General features: G+C 40.4%; 1 protein-coding gene across 1 annotated transcript in view; it reads right to left on the bottom strand.

Annotated features, from left to right (window-relative positions):
- Positions 1 to 266: 266 nt before the first annotated feature.
- sv2c (synaptic vesicle glycoprotein 2C) overlaps positions 267 to 21,530 on the bottom strand; it is an 86,621-nt gene continuing 65,357 nt past the window's right edge. The window contains exons 5-13 of the mRNA XM_002934827.5: positions 13,811 to 13,944; positions 12,329 to 12,418; positions 9,615 to 9,725; positions 8,397 to 8,485; positions 7,487 to 7,651; positions 6,611 to 6,744; positions 5,335 to 5,538; positions 4,203 to 4,362; positions 267 to 1,028 (exon numbers count right to left, since the gene is read on the bottom strand). Coding sequence (XP_002934873.1) covers positions 845 to 1,028; positions 4,203 to 4,362; positions 5,335 to 5,538; positions 6,611 to 6,744; positions 7,487 to 7,651; positions 8,397 to 8,485; positions 9,615 to 9,725; positions 12,329 to 12,418; positions 13,811 to 13,944 — 1,271 coding nt within the window. The 3' untranslated portion in view covers positions 267 to 844. The remainder of the gene's footprint in view (positions 1,029 to 4,202; positions 4,363 to 5,334; positions 5,539 to 6,610; positions 6,745 to 7,486; positions 7,652 to 8,396; positions 8,486 to 9,614; positions 9,726 to 12,328; positions 12,419 to 13,810; positions 13,945 to 21,530) is intronic.

Here is a 21,530-nt window from a genome sequence, read left to right as displayed (position 1 = left end):
GTTGTTGAAAAAGGGAAAGTCTAGTGCTGTTGCTCTAATTAAGATAGAACTGACCAGAGAAATGTCACATGACTCTTCTCTGCTTACTAACTTAATTTTCCTGTTACTTGTTCATAATATAATATTAGCAGCATTGAAAACTAGAAAACAATGATTAAGATAAATTGGAAAAATGCTCAGAAGAGCAATTTTACATTTTTTCAAGGGTTTACATTTCCTTTTAGAGAAGAAGTTGTGAAAAATAACTTTTGCCAATGACAACACTGTGTGGGCCCAGCTCAACTGCCTTTACTTTATCCCCATAAAGATAGCTTTGTCATGCCCACACAATTAAACCAATTTTACATACATATTACATAGTGATAAAGGACAGAGAATAAAAATAAACCAATTATCTATGAACTGTCCCTAGCCTTTTGCTTTAACACACTGATGTCCATATACTGTTTGCAAACTGGTTTATAAAAGCAAATTATTCACAGACCAAAACAAGCTGGTGAGAAGTTCTCTAAATATGGAACACAGAGGGAATGACATTGGTGTGACAGCGAGGGCGTGACACCGAGTGTGACAGCGAGGGCGTGACACCGAGTGTGACAGCGAGGGCGTGACACCGAGTGTGACAGCGAGGGCGTGACACCGAGTGTGACAGCGAGGGCGTGACACCGAGTGTGACAGCGAGGGCGTGACACCGAGTGTGACAGCGAGGGCGTGACACCGAGTGTGACAGTGAGGGTGTGACACTGAGTGTGGGCCTCTTGGTGAGGATCTGAAGTTTGTGTTTGGATTGGTTAATCATTGGCAGGGAATACAGAAAAAAATGCTTGATGGCCTTACTTCCAAGTTACATTAACACCTGATTTCTTGTATCAGGGAGTCGTAGTCCCACTAGGCCCCCTCCAACAAGCACTGCGGAGGCTAACAGGATAGGGATGGCTTTGGTGATTCCAACGAGCGAGCCAAATATCAGGTTTCCAAGAACTGCTGCTCCTTTACACAGCGCATTCAGAAACCCGAATCCAGTTGCCCTGTAAAAGACAACATAGCAAAGTGAGCAGCAATGGAATAGTATAGAAGTAGCTGAGATGGGGGGCTTAGGGACATTCTCAGGAGCAGATTAAAGTTGGTCAGACATGGGACCTTCAGGCTGAACATGATTAAAAGCTCCCTACTGGCATAAAAAGCATTTGGTCTGTGAAGATGTTACAATAAACTAAAAAAAAGCTGCTCTTCTACTTGGTCCATATTTGTGCCAGACTATATATTCATTTTGGGCTCTACAGTCAACAGTTATTTGTCCATGTCTGGGGCCTCCTGATAACCTGCCCAATAGATATCTGGCCAAATTCAGGCATGTTTGAAAATCAATCCTACCATGCATGGATCTCACACGCTAAAAGTTATCACAATCCAAAAGTAATGCGTGCAATACCTAAAGGGCAGTTTATGTGTGTAAAAAGGATCTCTTCACGTCCAGAAAAATATGAGGAAGCAAAAACTGGGCTTGTAGAGAGATTTGTTGAAAGAGGGTATAAGAGATGCAAAATACAGTCTGCAATCAATGAAGCAGATAAACTGAACAGAAATGATTTGCTATGTAGTAAAAATAAGAGGCAAAATAATTAGAGAATAACTTTTATTTCTATTTTTAATCAACATAGCAGTAAGCTACAGAGTGTGAGAGAGATCAAGATTAAAAAGTATGCCAAAAATAGGTACTTTCTCTTGTCTAAATTGTAATTGCTGCTCTTCAATAATGAAAGGTAAAGTTATACTTCATCCAACTAAGGGGTATGAAATCCCTTTAAAAAACTATGCAACGTGTAATTCCTCATATGTGGTTTACCTATTGAAATGCCCATGTGGTTCGGGCTATGTGGGTCAAACCACAAGAGAGGTGAAATTAAGAATTCAAGAGCATAAAGGGAATATTAGGAATTTTAAAGCTAATACACAAACTAACACACTAGACATTTCATTGAACATGAGCATAATGTAGCACAACTCAGATGGTGTGTCTTGGATGACTCCAAATTGGAGGGGTAGAGATCAAAAGAAAGAGCTCTTAAAGTGTGAAGGTAAATGGATAAGGATACTCAGTACATTGGTACCGGATGGGCTTAAAGATGCTTGGAGTTTAAAACCTTTTTTATGAAATTCTTTATCTTATCTATACACTGATGGATCTATATATGTGTTCATTTTTTGCAGGCTTTGAAAATCTTATTTACCAGAAAAGGGTAGCTACGTAATAATAAGGGTAAGATTGATTTTACAATAGTTTTTATTATGCTATTTGATATACAGTACATGGTGCTTACTTGGTAGGCCTGGTGACGTGCAGTCCCTGGCACCCTGGTATATGTATGTTTAATTGGTGATTTTCTGATTTGAATATATTTTTTCACAGTTTTTTGTGCACGAAGGATGGATCATCTAAGAACTTTTTATACAGATTTTTTCTAATTATGGACTTTTTCCTATTTATGGACTTTTCTATAAATATTTTTTTCTATGAATATTTTTTAAAAGGAAATATATGGTGAGTAATTTGGCTGGATATTTTTAAGCACCAATTAATGCTTAGGAGGTGGGGCTATGGGTTTAAATGTTCACTCTGTTGTTAACTACCATATTTTCCGGCGTATAAGACGACTTTTTAACCCAGAAAAATCTGGGTTAAAGTCGGGGGTCGTCTTATACGCCGGGTACTCGCTTGCAGGGCCCCCCAGCGTCCTCCACCACCCCTCCCGCTCGCCTGATTCATCCGGCTTTAAAGGAGCGGCTTTATCCACCACCTCTCACGCTCGTCTGGTGCTTCCTCCGGCTGCTTAGGTTGCGCCCCGTACGCGCTGACGTGACGCGTATGCACAGGGCGCAACCAATAAAATTAACCGCTGACCACCAATGAGCCTGTAACGCTTTAAAGGGGTCAGCGGTTAATTTTATTGGTTGCGCCCTGTGCATATGCGTCACATCAGCGCGCACGGGGCGCAACCTAAGCAGCCGGAGGAAGCACCAGACGAGCGTGAAGGGTGGTGGATAAAGCCGTTCCTTCAAAGCCGGATGAAGCAGGGGTGGTGGAGGACACTTGGGGGAACTGAAGTATGTGGGGGAGCTGAAGTATGTGGGGGAGGATGTGGGGGAGCTGAAGGATGTGGGGGAGCTGAAGGATGTGGGGGAGGATTTGGGGGAGCTGAAGTATGTGGGGGAGCTGAAGTATGTGGGGGAGCTGAAGTATGTGGGGGAGGATGTTGGGGGGAGATGAAGTATGTGGGGGAGGATGTTGGGGGGAGCTGGAGCATGTTGGGGAGGATGCTAGGGGGAGCTGGATGATGTTGGGGAGGACGAGCTTTAGGACGCTACGGGGGGGAGATTGAGGATATTTTAACTGCAAAAGTTGGGGGTCGTCTTATACGCCCAGTCGTCTTATACGCCGGAAAATACGGTAGTTACACTTGAGAAAGGGCGTGATACATGCTGTGGTTTGAATAAAGGCTGAAGCAGTTAACCTGCGTGAAGGTGCTCTCCTCTTTTTCTGTGATATTCCAAAAGGCCAGGCGGTGAGCCATTGGGGATTGATGCATCGTGCCGTGTGAGCAGTATGGCTGAGCGTTTATATATTCAACTTTCTGGACTTCCATGCATGGATCTCATTGGCTCATGATGTGGTCTGCATCCAGCAGGTTTTATTAGGACCATAGTAAGATTAGCAAATGGGCAGATCCCTGGCCATTGGTAGATTACATTTTCAAACATGCTTGACTGATGAACAGACCAATATCCAGGAGAAAAAGACATTAGTTGGCACTGTCCGCCAGCATTCATGTACCGAAAATCAAAGTTATTTTATCAGTATGGGCAAGTTAAAACCAATATACTTAGAGACTTAAGGTGAACCTGAGAGTAATCAAATTGGGACAAAATTATGGTTACTGTGTTGTTGGGCCATCTACGTTGAAAAGCAAAACAATATGGACATATGGCCCAAACAACATATCTAAATGGAGGTGAGAAGGGGTTGAAGCTACTCCCATTTCTGCTGATGCACCATCAACAGACAGAGAAGGGCCATAAGTGGGTAAGTTGTAGTTTGGATAGACCATTTACTATCTAATAGGATTACAGGACGGTCTGCCAAAACTCATACTTGGGTTTTGTTCTGAAACGAACTTGAAAAACATAGATGTATTTAATTGTACCTTTTATCTGTAGGGTAGAGTTCCACAGTGACCACATCGAGGGAGTTCCATGCTGAAATAGTCAGCCCATTATACACACACAGCATGCCCACCATCATAGACTCGCTGGTACCGAACCACAAAAGGAAACAGCTGATGCCAGAAAGTACCATAGAGCCTCCTGAAAAGGCAATGACAGAAAGTGGTTTGGGACAGAGTTATAATGTTACTTTGTTTTTTTCTCACCGATATGCACTCAGTGTGTCTGCACAAAGGCAGCCACCATGTCTGTCAGTGCAGAAACTGCAGGGAAAACACAATCGGAGAGAAGCCGAGACTGCACCTCATGTAACATAAGCCTTATGTTGCCTCTTGCATCTTGTGTTCATTGTACATTGTTGTATTTATATATCACAAGGGTCTCTTATTGAGTCCCTTTTCATCTTGTCCCCATTGTTGGATCCTAGTCACATGAGAGATAACTCCAATTGCTAGACAGCAAGCAAATTTTTCAGTAGTTTCGCAAATTTTCCAGCTAAGCAAAATGGGACAGATTTCATTGGTTTCATTGGTTTAAGGGCTACATAGCAGCTAGAAGCAAAATTTGGCTACAATTTGTACACAAAACACTACCAGTCAATTAACAGCCACTATTTACTAGTCTAACCTCTTACTAACTAGTCCTATCTGCAACCAGCCTACATTCAAGCCTTGCCAAGTGAATGGCTCTGCTTCTGAGACCCCAAGATCAGGGATCCCCAAACTTTTTTTTACTTGTGAGCCACACCAAGATGTATAAAGTGTTGATGAGCCACATAAGCACTAAAAAAGTTCCTCAAGGATGCAAAATAAGGGCTGTGATTGGCTGCTGGAGGCTTTGCTTGGAGTAAAACTGTGTCTCTGTGCTTCCAAAACTTGCCACTGAGCCAGAGATTTATAAACTTAGAGGTTACTGCCATCTAGTGATCAGATAGTAAATTATATTTAACTATAATTGTATGATTGAAACAATGGACACCCAGGGGTAATATGTTAGCATCCTTGATGAAAATCACCTATAGAAACGTAGCATACTTACCACATCAGTATACCTTAATGCTGCATTAGAGAAGTTACTAACACTGCCTAGATGAAATTTCAGCCATAAACATACCTAACATTGTCAGTCTCCCAATCTTGTCCATCAGTAGAGCGGAGACAATGTTGCCTGGAAGAACTGCCAAGGTTCCAAGGAAGTTAACAAAATAAATCCAGTAGGCACTGTAATCATCATCAAAGGTGATCTGGCAGCCAATCTTGGGAATGGTGAATGTGCAGTTTATCGTTTGACTGTCAGTGAACTTGTATTTCTCTAGATCTGCAGAAAATTGAATTAAATCTAAATATTAGACCTATTTATACAGTATTCATATCAGCAAAGTAACTCCAGGCCAGTGTAACATTAGCTTGTGACTGAGGCTGAAGGATATCTAGCTTTTTCCAACAACAATGCCCTGTCCCCATGGAAGTGGCCCTAGCAGGGTAAAGGACATGACTGTCGCCTACATGCTGTATCCCTGGGTCACAGATTCACTAGTTACATTTAACATCTCAGTAATTTTGTCCATCAGGCTCTAGCTTAAAGGCAATGACACACAACATTTTTTTTTAATTTTTTTTCAAAACAATGTTTTATTGCGTAAATTGCCCTCTCCTGCATTTAATAGATCTTAAGGTCCCCATACACAGGCTGATTGTAGCTGTCGATACCGGTCCCTTAAACCGATTCGGCAGCTTATCGGAACAATGGTCAGAATTTGATTATCAGCCGCCACAAGGTGTCACCAAGTTCATGCATTTTATTCATTGTATTACATTTTTAGATGAAGATAGATAGAAAGACAGATAAATAGACAGACAGACAGTACTGAAGCCCTTTAGATCTGTATTGGACATATTTTTGAGAATTGAGAAAGCCAGTTAGATGACTGGCGAAACGTCTTTAAGAAAAACACAGCGAGTCCAGTTGATTTGACTTATCACTACAGACACACACATTAAGATTTTTCAAAGATATTTTCGTTATCGTAGAACCAAGCTTATCCTGAAACTACCCGCTTGGTCCTGCAAACAATTGGACAATGGGCAAATTTTATTGTTAACAACAAAAAATTTCAAACCTGTCCAATCAATTTTCGGACCGATGAAAAATCTCTAAATGTACAATCATTCGGTGCCCACTAACTTTATGATAACTTGACGGATTTGTTGGATAGCACTAAAATTGGTTGTGAGAAAAGTCTAAGCGTGAATGGCCACCTTTAGGCTTAATAAAGGTAAAAATACCAATTGACCATTCATGTGGACAATCAAATTGTACAATTTGGGTGTTAAACTATTAAACCTGCATGGTTCTGCACTGTACCACAAATAGAAGGCTTTGTTCTCACCTGTGTTAACAAAATGGGTGTCTATGAGGGTACAATTCCTAAAGTAAGTGTTGATTGAAGTCACATCCTCAAAGTAGCATCTTTCGAACAGCGAGTCTTGGAAGACAACAGACTTAAACTTCATTGATATGAACCTGTCAGCAAACAAATCAGTTGCTTTTATTAAGACTTCTCCCCACCTCTGTTTAGGCTAAAGTCTCACTTCCTGACGTGTCCAATGCTGAATGGTGAGTGGAACAGACCAGGGTGGAACTATGAAGCAACATACCGGAGCAGAGTGCCAGATGGCATGTATATTAATTAAGTCACTGGATAGCTATTCCCAGAGCACAACATGGCCAAGAAATACTATCAGGTGACAAATTATCTTTTTTCATTTGGAGAGCAAATAATGCCAATGTATTGTAATGTAATGTAGATTCAGGGATCCCCAGCGTCATTAAGTGCACGCAATTCAGAGGAAGAGGCAGGATGGATGCAATTGTGTTAAGAGCAACTATATAATAGTGCAGGGAGTCTGTTTGGACACAAGTACTTTTAATGAATGGTGTCAATAAGCAACTGCTTCTGCAGTAATGTGACTATATTTTTGCAATATGGCATGTAATGTTGCTTTTAATTACACGTATATAGCATTCTATGTGCGCACAATGTATTCCATGCCATATGGATTTAGCTGTAAAAGCCTTTTTCTGGTTATCATCTAATCTGTAGATTTTTCCTTCAGTATCTGCTCCTAAAATAATCTGCTCAGCCAAGGTTAAGGCAGGTTCCATATTAAAAATATCGATTTGCTTCTGAAATAACTGACGTCTACAAATAAATCATTAAAGCCAATATGTTGTAACCATGACATGTAACGCATGACGGAAATACCTGTCATTGATGAACACGGCATTCTTATGGATCTGATTTTCTAAAGTGTAGTTGAACTTGTAGTCGGCGATGGTGCTCCCGTTAAAACGTTTCACTCGTGAAGCATATTCATCCGCTTGAAGGTGTTTAATGACATCGGAGAACCAGACGGATAAACCATAGTACCTTTAGAGGTCAGAATAAATAAAGTGAATTTTAGAGACAGATTCAAAGTTTGCTCTTGGCCTACTAACCTATACTACCAATAAGATGTTTGCTTTTACACCCACTGATTCTAGAATAGTAAGGGGCACAAAAACATACACCTGAGTGCTCATTATAAAACAACTAGCATCCTGGGTCAGGCTGTGATCTGCACCTAGCTCCTGATTGGATTGCTTATTTTTTTGCCTGCACCCTCCAGCGCCCCCTATCTTGTGCATTTGAATGAAATGCAAATTAGGGTGGACCAATAGGTGGTCTATGGACGGATGAAGCGGATACCAGGAGCCACACGAGGCTTTCCATTGCTTATTCATCTGCCATTGCACCATGCACGGTCCAACATGGTAAATCAGCACGTCATTCTTAAACTTGCCTGATTTCCAAACATACGTATCCATATTACATGGGTATCAGTCAGCATAGGCACTGATAATCGTATGAAATATACATGCGTTTATGGCCAGATTACCACCAACACGACCAGATATAGAACTAAACCGGCCTAACAATTCATAGACAATAATGTGCAAAAGCTGCACATACCCAATCATTGGTCAGTTAAGCTTAGGGTGTGGATGACAGGGGAAGTCTAATTGGCTTATAGAACCCTATATGGGCTAATACCAGGTCATATTTGAAAACTTGTCAGATTAAAATAGATTTCAGACAGATATGTGATTGCACAAATCGATCCAAGTAATCTTACCCAAATGACAGAGTGAGCCATACTATAGTCAGTTTAATTGTGTTGTCCTTCACTGGATACTCAAAGCACCTCATAAATGTTAGCCATATCTGGAAAGACATACATTACAGGATTAACAAATACAATCTGTAGGTCCACAAACATTATTTTTAATGATATCTGCAAACAGCACTGCATTATTACAGTTGTTTTATTGTAAATTTGCCTAGAACTCCATATGGACAGATCAAGTCATGCTCATTTTGAGCTGGGTATATTACAGGTATTCAGATCATAGGATAATTAAAGTGACCCAAAATAGTTTCCCATTACTCTGCACCAACTGGCAGATATTGTGCCATGTACCGGGAACCTTTATTTTCACAATTTTTACAGGACTTGAGATGATTTTCCTTTCCATAGACTGTGGTGTGCTTATTCAGCCCTAATATTCAGACTGCTCAAGAGTCCATTCCCAGCTTGAATGATACAGTAAGTAATGGTGGAAACCATCACTGAGATTGTGATTGGCCATCTGTGGAATGGAAGCTTTCCAAATGTCTGACTATCTGACTCTATTTAGGGTTTGCATCAACATACTTCATTAAAGAAACAAACAAACATGCATAAATCAGAGTATTACTTATGCCCTGTGTTGATAACCTTAACCCATGGGCATTGCAACTGAGTAGACAGTGGGATAACCATGAGTTGGCTGAACAGCATGTCTGATTGAGTTGTGTTACATGACTTACATATATTGTTGCTTTGAACTGTTTTACTAGGATCAACTAGATATCTGAGGCACCAATAGCCTAAATATCCTGTGCCATAGAGCACACAACTACTAGATATTGTAACTATCCCCCAAGAATCCCCTATGATTCTAGAGAACAAGGGTAAAGGCTCTCTCTACAGTAACCTAACATCAGCCTTGTGGTGAGGAGCCACAAACAATGCCCAGACCTGTAATAAAATCTTTATGTCGTCCTACATTCATTTAAACCAAACCCACAGTGTTGTCACTTAACTCACAGACAGACAAGGCTCCTAAGCCCGCTGCTATTGGCCTCATTCATCAGATGAAAGGATGTAACTAGCCAACCCATTTCTCTGCTCTGTGTGACATAAAATTGAATCCCCTGTACACAGACTGCCAGTTATCCAGTTTAAGCACAAACTGGTTTCTGCAGGTATAGTTAGATATAAGGTTGGACCTTCCCAACTTTATTTGCTTACTCCATAGAACTCTGTGCGGATTCTGACAAAGCATCTTTTATACCACGTTCCTGTGTCCGACTCAATTTCAATAAGTTCATCGATTTGTTTTGGTGTCTTAATTCTTTGAACCTATAGAAGAGAATGAAGAAAAAAGGTTGGATGCTTTAATAAAAAATATCTAAGTGAAAATACCTTCCATTTATTTTCGTTGACTGACAAGGCATGATGTATTGAGCAACATTGCTTCTCTGCATGAACTGCATGTAATCCATGAAGAAATATATATACCCCCAAATATGATATGCCTTACTTTAGCAGAAGCAGTAATGGTGGATAACAATACAACTGCAATCATAACCAATTGTCAGGTTAATTTACATGGTGATGCCCCGGCCACAACACTTTAGAGAGGTCCAGTGGAGATTGAGACAAGACGATATAACAGAAAGAAACTAAAGCAGGAAAACTGATTACTTTGGCTTTTAAATAAGGCAACTAGTGCAGTGCATTTCTGACTATGCCTAAAAGGTGTTTATTTTGGTAAACTTTTCTGCATGACTGACAAGATAATAAATGACATTGTCAATTGCTTTTTTTGAAAAGAAAAAAAATAAAACCTGAATATTGCCAAGATACAGGTTTAGAAATGAAGGGGGGTGAATCATTTGAATTGCAGTAAAAAAACATGATCAACAAAATTAAAGGAAAAGGAATGGCACTTGCAATTAAAATAAAGAGTTGGCTCAGATTAGGAGGTAAACATCTAGCGACTATAAATTCTGAGGGGTGTTGAACAACTTGGTACCCCCCAGTGATTCTACCTTTCCTTCTCCTTCAATAAAACATCCACTTGCTGTGATGTCAGCAGTAACATTCAAACTGCAGTTGGTCTTTATTTTTTTGTGTCTTTTTAATTGTTTGGCTTTTTGTTAAGTTCATCTCTAGTTTGGGATTTTAGCAGTTAACTGGTTTCTAGGGTCCAAATTGCCCTCGCAACCATACTAGAAGATGTGAGACTAGAAGATGAATAGGCTAAGGGCTTAAATTAAAAGGAATACAGAGTAACAATAGCAATAAAATTGTAGCCTCACAGAGACTCACCACTATTTGAAGGCTGGGAAGAGGCCGAAGAAGGAGGCAAATAATTACAAATAATATAAATAAAATAAAAACGAGAAAATTGGCTAAAAATTTGCTAAGAATTTGCTAAGAATAGGACATTCTATAACATAAAATACTTAAAGATGAACTACCTCTTTAACAGAATTTAGTGTTGCCAGAAGAGAAAGTTACCATTGCAGCTTTGATTCAAAATTGTTCTCCTGCACCAAATACAGCAAGTTACACTCCCATCGATCCACTTTGTCTCAAATGCATTCATTGGGATGAAATATGCATATATATATATATACTGTATGTACAGGGACATTATATACTGTACCAGCGTATATTTAAAAAGTGAGCCCAGAAGAAGATAGAAAGCAATTCAATGGCTGCTACTATGATATATAAATAAATAAAGAGACGTGAGAGCTTCCCAGCAGTGCCGGCCAGAGATTCTCTGATAAGACTGGTATAAATCAATGGCGGCGTAGCTTCACATAATTAAAGCTGAACATGCAGCCTATCTTGTGCAGACTGTTACAGATAGATGTCTGCCACTTGTCTACACTCCTTTTTCTAATTTCCTCTTTCATTTTCATGATAACAATGGTAATCAGGGGGCAGAGCAATGTCAGATCAGATGAGAAGCCGGCAACAAGCTACGGGGCCAATGATTCAGCTTTGTGTAACTGCTTATAGCAAAGATGGCAACTATTTCCCTGGCAGCTGGTTGCCCGTGACCTTAGAGGAAGTGGCTAGGAGGGTGAACAACTGTGGCTCGTAACAAATAGACAGAAACCAGACCACAAATTAAAGCAACAAGGCTTTGCAAAGCATTGGTTTCATACTGATCATTTACATTTATAAGAATATCAGATGATCTGCCATTTTTCATTATCAATTTGTGTCTAGTTTGGTCCTGGCTATAAGGAGCCCACCAATGAATCACATAGTAAGGGCCCACTATCTCATTCCACATCACAACGTATAAGCGGAGTGCATGAGAAATCCAGTGTCGGACTGGGGTGCCAGGCCCCCCACTGGGGCTGCCACCTGGGGGCCCCCCACCCTAGACTGTACGCTGCATACTGCACCCCTTCCCCCGCAGTTCCAGCCGGGCAGAGGCTCACAAGAGGGGAGAATGGGAGGAGAGGGCAGACGGGGCCACAGCTGGGGAGTGGGGGGAGCAGGCCATCTAGGGCCCCAGCTGTAAAGTGGGAGGAGCAGGCTGGTGGGGGCCGCAGCTGAGGAGTGGGCTGAGCCGGCGGGGTCCGCAGGAAAACATAGCTGTTTCAGCCATTTAGCCATGGTTTGAAAAATATCTAAGGCAGTTCATCCCAAATCTTACCCTAATTAACCTTCAAGGCGGCCTTCCAGAAGTACCTAGAAATTCAAAGGAACATTCTCTACCAAATCTCACCCTATTTAACCTTCAAAATGTTTAGAAATTCAAAAGGGCACATTTCTCTGGGAATCCCACCATTTGGGAACCACTGCCTTTTTCCTTTTCTGTCTTTTTTCTTTGCTTTCTGTTTTATACTCATACTAGTCCTGCCCATTACAGAAGATGGCGCACATGAACACAAAAGACGAGTATAATGGGCATTAATGCAGGAACAAGATCTTACAGTGAAGACTTTCTCAGGCTCACCACGAGCTCTCATGTTTGTGTCATGAATTTGTTTGAGGATCATCCAGGCTTCATCATGTTTCCCAGTCTGCAATGTAAAAAACAATCGTCTGTGACCAATCAAAAAATGACAATTGAACCCAATACAAACAAATAAAGCATCATTAGAAAGAGCAATGAATGCATTAAGGTATGTGACGAGTAGACACAATTCCCTTCCAACTTGTAATATTCCTTAACAAATACAGTATTTCTAGTGCTTCCAACAAGGCTAATAAGGGAAACTATTAGAATTGATCTCAGCATTTTCTCAAAGTCGCAGGGGAATGGCTTTGAGAATCATTTCCCAAAGCCCGTTATAAGCACATTTAATGTAGATGCAAACCTTTTACAGACTTATTCATGCATTTGAAATACATCTGCTCTTTACTTGGTAGATGTGCTTACGCACGGTTATTGCAGTATCAAATCAAGATACATCTATAAAAAATAAATTCTATATACTACCAAGAGATACTCATGGAATAAAGGATTCACCTCTAAATAATACAATGCCACCCTTACTAGGCTTCTCAACTAGCAAACATACATATTCATTCTGAATAACTGAAAGAAATTCCATTACAGGTATGGGATCTCCTACGCAGGTACCAGTAGTCTCATTTGCCTATTGGAAACCCCATAAAATATATGAATTGTGTATTTTCATGAAAATGTTTTTAAAGGCCCCAGTATGTGACCATCCCTCCTGGCAATCACTATAACACTTGTGTGCACCCTTCTTCTAACCCACTGGGCTCTCGGTCACATAACTTTCTCAAAAAATTTGAATCACCTCTATCCATAATTGAATCAAAACATTTTTTAACCCATTTTCTACCATAAAAAGGTATGTAAATATTAACTGTTATTTTATAATATAATGAATATTACAACTGACTCTTCAGACAATATGTCTAGAACAGTGCTGTCCAACTTCTGTGGTACCAAGGGCCGGAGTTTTTCTGGCCTACATGGATAATGGAAGCCAGTTTTAACCGCTCCCCTTTTTTAAACTGCACCAACTTCAAACCATACCCATGTTATCACAAGATCTTTTAAGAACAAACCCACATTAATGCCGGTAGCACAGCAAAATCCCAAATGGTTGGCGCTTACTGCAGGGATATCCCCCTTCATTCATATGTGAAAGAATTATATTATGTCCAAGTGCAATGGAGATTGCTTATAACAGAAGGAGACCAATAATTGGTTTACATTAGGCAACAAACTGAAGCACCAAAGACTTAGACTTCCATCAATATATTTTCCCCATCTATTTTAGAGCCACAAAAGCGTCCTTTTGTAGCCCTATTCCAAATCCTAAACTATACAAGATTAAAAACAAACAAACAATATAAAAAAATATAGTAATAGGTAGAATATTCCCTGCTGCCCACCTAGACCTGGCTCTCTATATGGTAAATACACCCATGCTCACCTCTAACAGGAACCGTGGGCTTTCTGGCATGAAAGTTAGGGCCACGACGGCAGAAACGCAGGGCAGTGCACACACAATGACAAACACTCTCCAGCTGTGAAACTGATACGCCGATCCCATGCTGAAACTCCACCCTACAAGAAAACAGAATAATGTATCAAACAGATTGCATTGATAATTCCATAGTTAGTGAGGCTGAAGCTATTGGCTAGAAAGTTGATCCAAATGTATAAACATGTTTTTTTATACGACATAGTAGCATAGAATACAGTGGCAAAAAGAACCAAATGGTATGTGGAAAACAGGTTCCAATTAGTGATGAGCGAATCTGTTCCGAAAAATTCGCGAATCTTTCAAAAGATCCGCGAAACGATGAAAAATTAGCGAAATGGCGAAAATGTTGTGCGGCAAAAAAAATGTTGCCCGCGGCTATTCTTTTTTCGCCCGCAGCTATTATTTTGTCGCCCGCGGCTATTATTTTGTCGCACGGCTATTCTTTTGTCGCCCGCGGCTATTATTTCGTCGCGCGGCTATTCTTTTGACGCCCGGCAACAATTTTTGGACATGTGCCAAATTTTTCAGCGGCCGAATTTTTTCATCCATTTCGCGAAACAATCCACCAATTGCGAAACACTAAAATTCACCGCAAATCCATGCCTGGCGAAACATTTGGCCCATCACTAGTTCCTATACCTCTACAATGAATGAATGGGACTCCTAATTCTTTAACTGTACAAGCCTATTGATTATTTCCCCTTTATGGTACATTTGTAAGGCAGCCCAATCATAAATCCCCTGATTAATCTATTGGCCCTTCTCTGAACCTTATCAACTAATCCCCCTTCTACAATTCTGAACACTTTGACATGAGACATAAACCACACTGCAGACCTTTAGAAATATTTATGAATACATTGATTAAATAGCCCTTCCAAAATTTTCCATTTTACTAGAGTTGGTTTTGGTTTGTAGTGTTGGGAGGCTCACCAAACGACAACTGAGGCAACTGCCTGTGTGACACGGGGTCCCTAGTAGGAACAAACAGGTACAGCAGAACTGCATTGGATTATGTGCGGCCAAGCTGAGTGATCAGTTTGCCTGTGCCCTGCATTACTGGTTAGGCATGGTTACCTAAATGCAAAAAGAGCTACATTTCCATTTGCGATGTAGTCTCTTCATCAATCACTTACACAGCAGGTCAGTGCAGATTCTTACATGAAATCATTCAGCTTTTCATTGGTAACTTTAGCTGTTTAACTGGCTGCCTCGTTGAAATGAAAGTCAGTCTCACCTGCTGTGCCATCCCATGCCCTAAACCCATCTATTCTCAATGTAAATTGTACCTGTAATTTATCATTGCCTTGGCAGTGTAAGTTTTCTCGGGTCACCTCTAATAGGGAGTGCAGGGAATGTGGATTTTTATCTCGCATAATAGTAGTAAAATACAGGAGCCGGCCCTGATAAAATGATTAATGATCTGAGACTGAGTCATTTCCCCAGCCATATACTGCAGCTATGGTATTCCTACCCTTTGTATAATGCATGCCTCTTATCTGCCCGAGCCATGGGTGCTACCATTTTAATTACTTTCTCTTTTCTGCTTTGAGATTTTATTACTTTTCCCTTTAAATATTTACGATTCTTAAACTGATCTGAGACGCCTAATCAAAAAAAGTTACAATTTCTAAAATATCTAATTCTTTTTTTTAAAGTTTTTCCTGATGAGTTGATGAAAGACACATTTTTAATGGAGATTTAGGTCCTGAATGACTGCATCTTGGCCTCTAATCACACACTATTACCAATGTACTGTAGGTAAGTGTATCTGCTAATGGAAATCCTGGTATTGCAGGTAACACTGCACAGCGAGGGGCTAATTGTGAAGTCATTTGCAATACCTTGTCTGCTAGTATGGGGATACACTATCTATTCCACCCTACTGGAATTGTCTTTAAGAGGTTCAAAGAATGGTAACTCCACAAGGCACCACACGCAGTAGGGCTGCAGTAGGTAGGAAGAGTGGGGATAGTCAGTATAGTAGCAAGGTTCAATAGAAGTCAATAAAAATTGTTTCTAACAACTTTATCATTTTATTTATTTCCTCAAGTTATTTAAACATTTAAGTTTTTTTGCCTCATTGAAAATGAATGGACGAATGTGATTTTCACCAGCATGTGACTTTTTTTATAAAACAAAATGCACCCAGGAATATTCTGTCAAGATTTTTCTTAAATAAGCTAATGTTTGAGAAGAAAAATCACATGAGTTTTGTTGCAAACATTTTTTTCATCCTTGTTTTTTCTCACAAACTCAAATTTTGATAAATCTGCCCCTTAGTTGGTTTTTCACTCAGGCCCTCATTTGACATGTAATAGAGGTGTAGTATTTGGTCAGGAGACCCCATAAGCTTAAACCAAATTTACAGACATATCATAACATTCCTCTATAAGCCATTCAGACACACAACATACTTCCAAGAAAATCTAGGGCATCAAATGACTGTTTCTGTGGAAGGAAGAGCAAGGAATATCATTGAAAATCAATGCATTGATTGAAAAGGTAATGATCTACTGTAGACAGTTGTTTAGAACTGCTCTAGGAGAAGAGGTTTCATTTGTTCTTCAGAATTTTCTTTTTGGCCAAATTTTGATAATCTGTACTTATATGGTAAATAGTTATATGTTTATATTTTATATTATTCTAGGATTGACATAATGAATTTAGTTGGCAGGGCAGAGGTGCCTGCAATTCCAGCACATTGTATAAGCGAATCATCGTTGGACTAGCTTCTTGTCTCTTCTTACTCTATCATTCTCCCTTCTAGACAGGGGTATTGGTGTGGTGGGACCATGGGGGGAGCACTGATTTCCACCTTTACTTTGTGTGCCAAGCTCCTTGGCCCAGCAGATGTTGGCTCCAGTTTTGCAGGATGAACCACAGCAGAGACTCCAGCCTGAAGGGCACTATGCACAGGAGCACACTATTTGAGTTGCTTTATCTTTGTATCTACAGTTTTCCAGACAAGGGGTTATAATGTGGTGGGGCACCATGGCAAGGGGCACATATAGCCACCCTTACCTTACAGGAGGTGCTAAAGCTGCTATAGTTGTTACACATTTTGCAGGATGTAGACTGACCTTATAAACACAGTACAGTTACAATTCAAGCTATTTATTCAGACTGCTGCACAAAACAAAAGGTTTTTTTCTTGGACAGAGTCCAGTTTTGTTATTAATTTACAGAGCAATGTTCAGTGCAGCTGCCTATAATGAAAAAACTTTTTACTGTAAAAGACTAACCATAAATTATCCAGTGGAATCCAATACAAAATGAGGTTATCCAATAAGAATAGACTAATTCTTAGGTTTGCTCTTTTGCCCAACCAGTCAAAATGTATTTTTGTCTCCACGGGCCCAAATATGTCCTTATAATACAGCACAACACCTACCTACAGTACATATATCAGAAGAGCATTTTACATTAAGTTATACATGGGGCCTATGTCTCCTTTAACAAAAGAGCCCTTTTCTCCAACTCTGATCACCCAGAAATGCATTTCCCTGATTATGAACTAGCAGCTCCTGCATATATGATCTGCCAGTGGCATAGCTAGTTGTCACTGGGCTTCACAGTGAATTATATTAAGGGCCCCTAAACATTGGTAAGTTGACCTATTCAACCAATATATTTTGAAATAGCTCATTTTAGGGTCTTAATGGCCCCTTTACAGTTTTGCCCCATCCCCCTGCAAGCTCAGGGTCTGCTTTCTTGGTAGTTACACCTCTGCTATCTGCCCAACGCAGCACATTCACAGCTGATGTATTTTGTAATCCACATCAAATACAAACAGTAAACCAGAAAACCCAGAATGCAATGCAGACTGTATAATCTCCAATATGAGCTATGTATTCCTTAGGTAAGATTTAAACTTTGTTTTAATTTTGAGCAAGTTTAGTTTTGGCAACAAGGCGGGAATATCCTAAATGTCAGTAAATTTCTTTCATCCCAAAGCCACCAAGGGAACCATCTGAGAAGAGATGGTGCAGAGCATAATTGCAGCTCACTGTAGACTCTCATTCAATATCACCTTCTCACTCTACTGATTACATGAAATGCCCAAATGAATCACTGCGCCTCAGCATGATGGATGAATGCAGTAGTAGTGAGGAGGTGCAGGCCAAGAGTAAAACCCTTCAACTTATTTAAAGCTACAAAGGAACCCTAGAATTGTTGTCTACCTTTTACAAACAATTTGAATGATTGCCTTACTTGATCGTAAGTTCTTATAAGCAAGCCAAGGCTGAGGCAAATACCCATACTGGCTTTATAGGACATAAATTGAATGTGCAATACCATATACATGTCCTAGCAAAACCTCATGGCTGGACATCCCATTTTGTGATAGGTCAGATCTGACCAAATTTTATAAGATCCTCACAGTTAATGTCAGAAGTGGGACCAAACCTTTTAAATGCCCATAGACAACAATGTGACATCTAATTTCATACAATGCAGATCTAGACTGGGATTCCAAATAGGCCCTGGCATTTCAGGTACACAGAGGCCCAAACAGTCCCCTGCTGGCCTCCATAATAGTCCATGTCTGTGGCATCTTACAGCAGCCCCTCAGGTATGTGCCAGTCCAGGCCTGATACAATGCCAGCTCATAGTTGCGGTGAGCGAGGCATGAGGGTTTTAAACTGAAATGAAGGGAGTAAAGTATATAGGGCAATATATAGCAGGTTTTTAATAGGAGAGCTACAGTATATGGAATATGCAATATGTAAAGTGACACTATACCTTTCAGCTAAAGACACTAAAATGCTGTTAGTCAATGGATTTAAATAGATGACAATACATTTTCCCTTTTATTCCTATATGACTTGCAATTCACAAATGTATGACCTAACTAACAGCAGAATCACCCAGACCTGGACTGGCAATTTGTAAATTCTGGTAAATGCCAGAGGGGCTGCTATAAGATGCCACAGACAGTCATTATTTATTGGGTCAATGGGGGGGCTGTTTGGGCCTCTGTGTACTTGTAATGCCAGGGCCTATTTTGTATCCCAGGCCAGACCTGGGGCCACCTTATCACTACTGTATGTATGAGGCCCTAATGAACATTTCTACAAAAAGCAAATAAACCAAAACCAACCAAAAAGGTTTGTTTTCTCTTTACACTATACAGTGAGAACAGTACCCATAATGTCTTAAATCTCCATTGGCAGGATAGTAAAAGCAGCGACACACACAGCTGCATTGCTATAAATTATATATGACTTCAGTACAATGACTGCCATTTCTAAGGGCCCCTGTGATTATTCAGATCCAATTTTATATGCCAACAGTCACGCCAACTGCACTCATATATAGGAATGTGCATAAGGCCTGAAAGGACAGTTTGGAGAATCCCTACTATAGGAACCTATTTTAAGGAATGGTGCACTCACAGTGATCATCTACAGACTCATCTAGAAGAATACTAGTATTTTGCATGATGCCAAACTGCATAATTTTGAATTCAAATTTTACATTTTATTCTTTAGTCTACACTACATTTTTGCAAAGTGTAACTAATGTAGCGGATATAAGGAAAAGAGATGAGGAAAGAGACATTTGGATGCAAACCTACTGTATATGATATTTTGAATGACGGCCCTGCTGTTCAGATTCCCTTTTTAAGCAACCAGCTAATAAGCACAGAGCTCAAGAACCGTGCAAGGCTACAAACGCCCAAACCATGTGATGTCTTATGATAAATGTTTTGCTGCAAGCCCCCTCCCCGGGCAGTAATGTTAAGCTGACACCTGTGAAAATCTCATTACAAGGATCTGGGCTCATGATGTAATTGAGCTGGCTGTATGGCTGACTGAGCCGGCCGCCCTAGGGATTTATATACCCACAGCTCTGCAGAGTCCTTGATTGAGTTTGGCTCGGCGCTGCTATTCACTTAGAGTGCTTTACACAAAGAAAAACTAGCAATAGCATTCCCCATGAATCAGCAGCAAACCTGCCAGCGGGCTTTCTGTGAGGGACACGTAATGCTGTGCTGGAGCCCATTCAGGAGGCAGAATGAACCCACTGGCTAAATGAAACTGATCAATACTTTTTTATTGCACATAAAGCATTGCTGACACTTCCAATGACATGGAACCCATTTCAAGGTTCCTTTGCATGGTGGGATTTGGTTGATTCTTGCCAGTTTGGGTTGTGGCCCAGAGTACTAGTAGCCAGTTTGCAGCTGTAACAGATGTCTGGGATATCATTTTCTAGTGATCTTACTCTGCAATCATCACAAGATGTTGTGCCATTAAGAGTTCACAACTCCCAGCATCCTCAATCAGTTTCTAGCTCAATCCTTATAGCACGACGGATTGTGGTTCTTAGGCAGGTAAGGCTTGCATCACTGCTTAGCTGGCAAGGCTGGCTGTATAATTATCCTTATATTGGATTTATCATCCAATATCGCAAAACTAAAGGGAAGAAGGTAAATGAACAAGTTCAGAACAGGACAAATTGGCTCAGGTACCCACAGGTAACACCTGTAAAAGTAACATAAATACCTGAACGTCCTTTTGGTTTCTTTCAGAGCCACTGCCTGACCTTGGCACTTATGAGGCAATGCTATAACCACTATAAACTGCATATGCACTGCAGCACCATTACCCTCCTAGTTGTAACTAGGTTGTCACCCACCCCCTTAAATTGTAAGGTCTAGAGGGCAGGGACCTCTTATAAGTTGCATTCTAACACTAATTGTATTTATTAGAAAATGCAAAGAGAGTCATATTAGTGCCTGGCCAATTGTATTAAAATGTATTGCATTAAAATGTAAAGTACATTTTAATGCATACTGTATGTATGTATAATATTATTTTATAAATCAATTGTAGGGCAACTGTGGGGCATAAAAGCTTGCATGGTGTGCAGAGCAGGCAGTACCACATGGCCTATGCCCAGCCAACATGCCTGCTCTCCACTTACTCTCCTCCCACCTCCCAACATGTGTTGGACTGGTGTACACAGGACCTGCCTGAAGACCTCAGCCAAGGGGTCTCATCCTCCGCTCTACTCTTCCATTGCTGCCGCCGATTACTAGGATCTCAGTAATCTCACAGACCTCAATGCAATGTACAACAATACATATTCTTCCCAGGACTCTTTCCATTCTGGAATTACATTCCATTAACCAGGTCAGTGTTTCCCCAGTTCTAGTAACCTATAGCAACCAATCTGCAAGCTGCACTTACTGGTCTGATACTGGAAAGGAAATAACTTCAAGAAGTAACTCTACATTTATAAGGGTAGCCTACTGTAATAATAAACAACATTGCAATTCATTCATCTCAGTGGAGTTCTCAGGCAGTTGGCATAATTACTGAAGCTACAGATGGAGTTTGGTATTGCTAAGATACAGCACGGTATGATATATGCCCCAAACGCCAAACTGCTTCTTTAAAGCTGATAAATACTATACTCAGCAATGTGTTACAACCTTTGGTGCTCCAGCTGTTGCAAAACTACAACTCCCAGAAAAGCTGGCAGATATCCTTCGGGGAAACACTAGGATTTACAATTCAACAACAGCTGTAGTGTCAAAAATTTGGGTGCCTCTGGAGTATCCAATCTAAATCACCTTCTGCTATGGCTTGGTTTGTTGGTACCATACACTTAGGTAAAGCAAGCAGAATACAATGAATGTGAATGAAATCTGAAT

This window comes from Xenopus tropicalis, chromosome 1 (genome assembly GCF_000004195.4).
Source record: "Xenopus tropicalis strain Nigerian chromosome 1, UCB_Xtro_10.0, whole genome shotgun sequence".
In the NCBI taxonomy this organism is placed as follows: domain Eukaryota; kingdom Metazoa; phylum Chordata; class Amphibia; order Anura; family Pipidae; genus Xenopus; species Xenopus tropicalis.
Note: the sequence above shows the minus strand (reverse complement) of the source record. Positions and strands in the feature narration are given on the sequence as shown.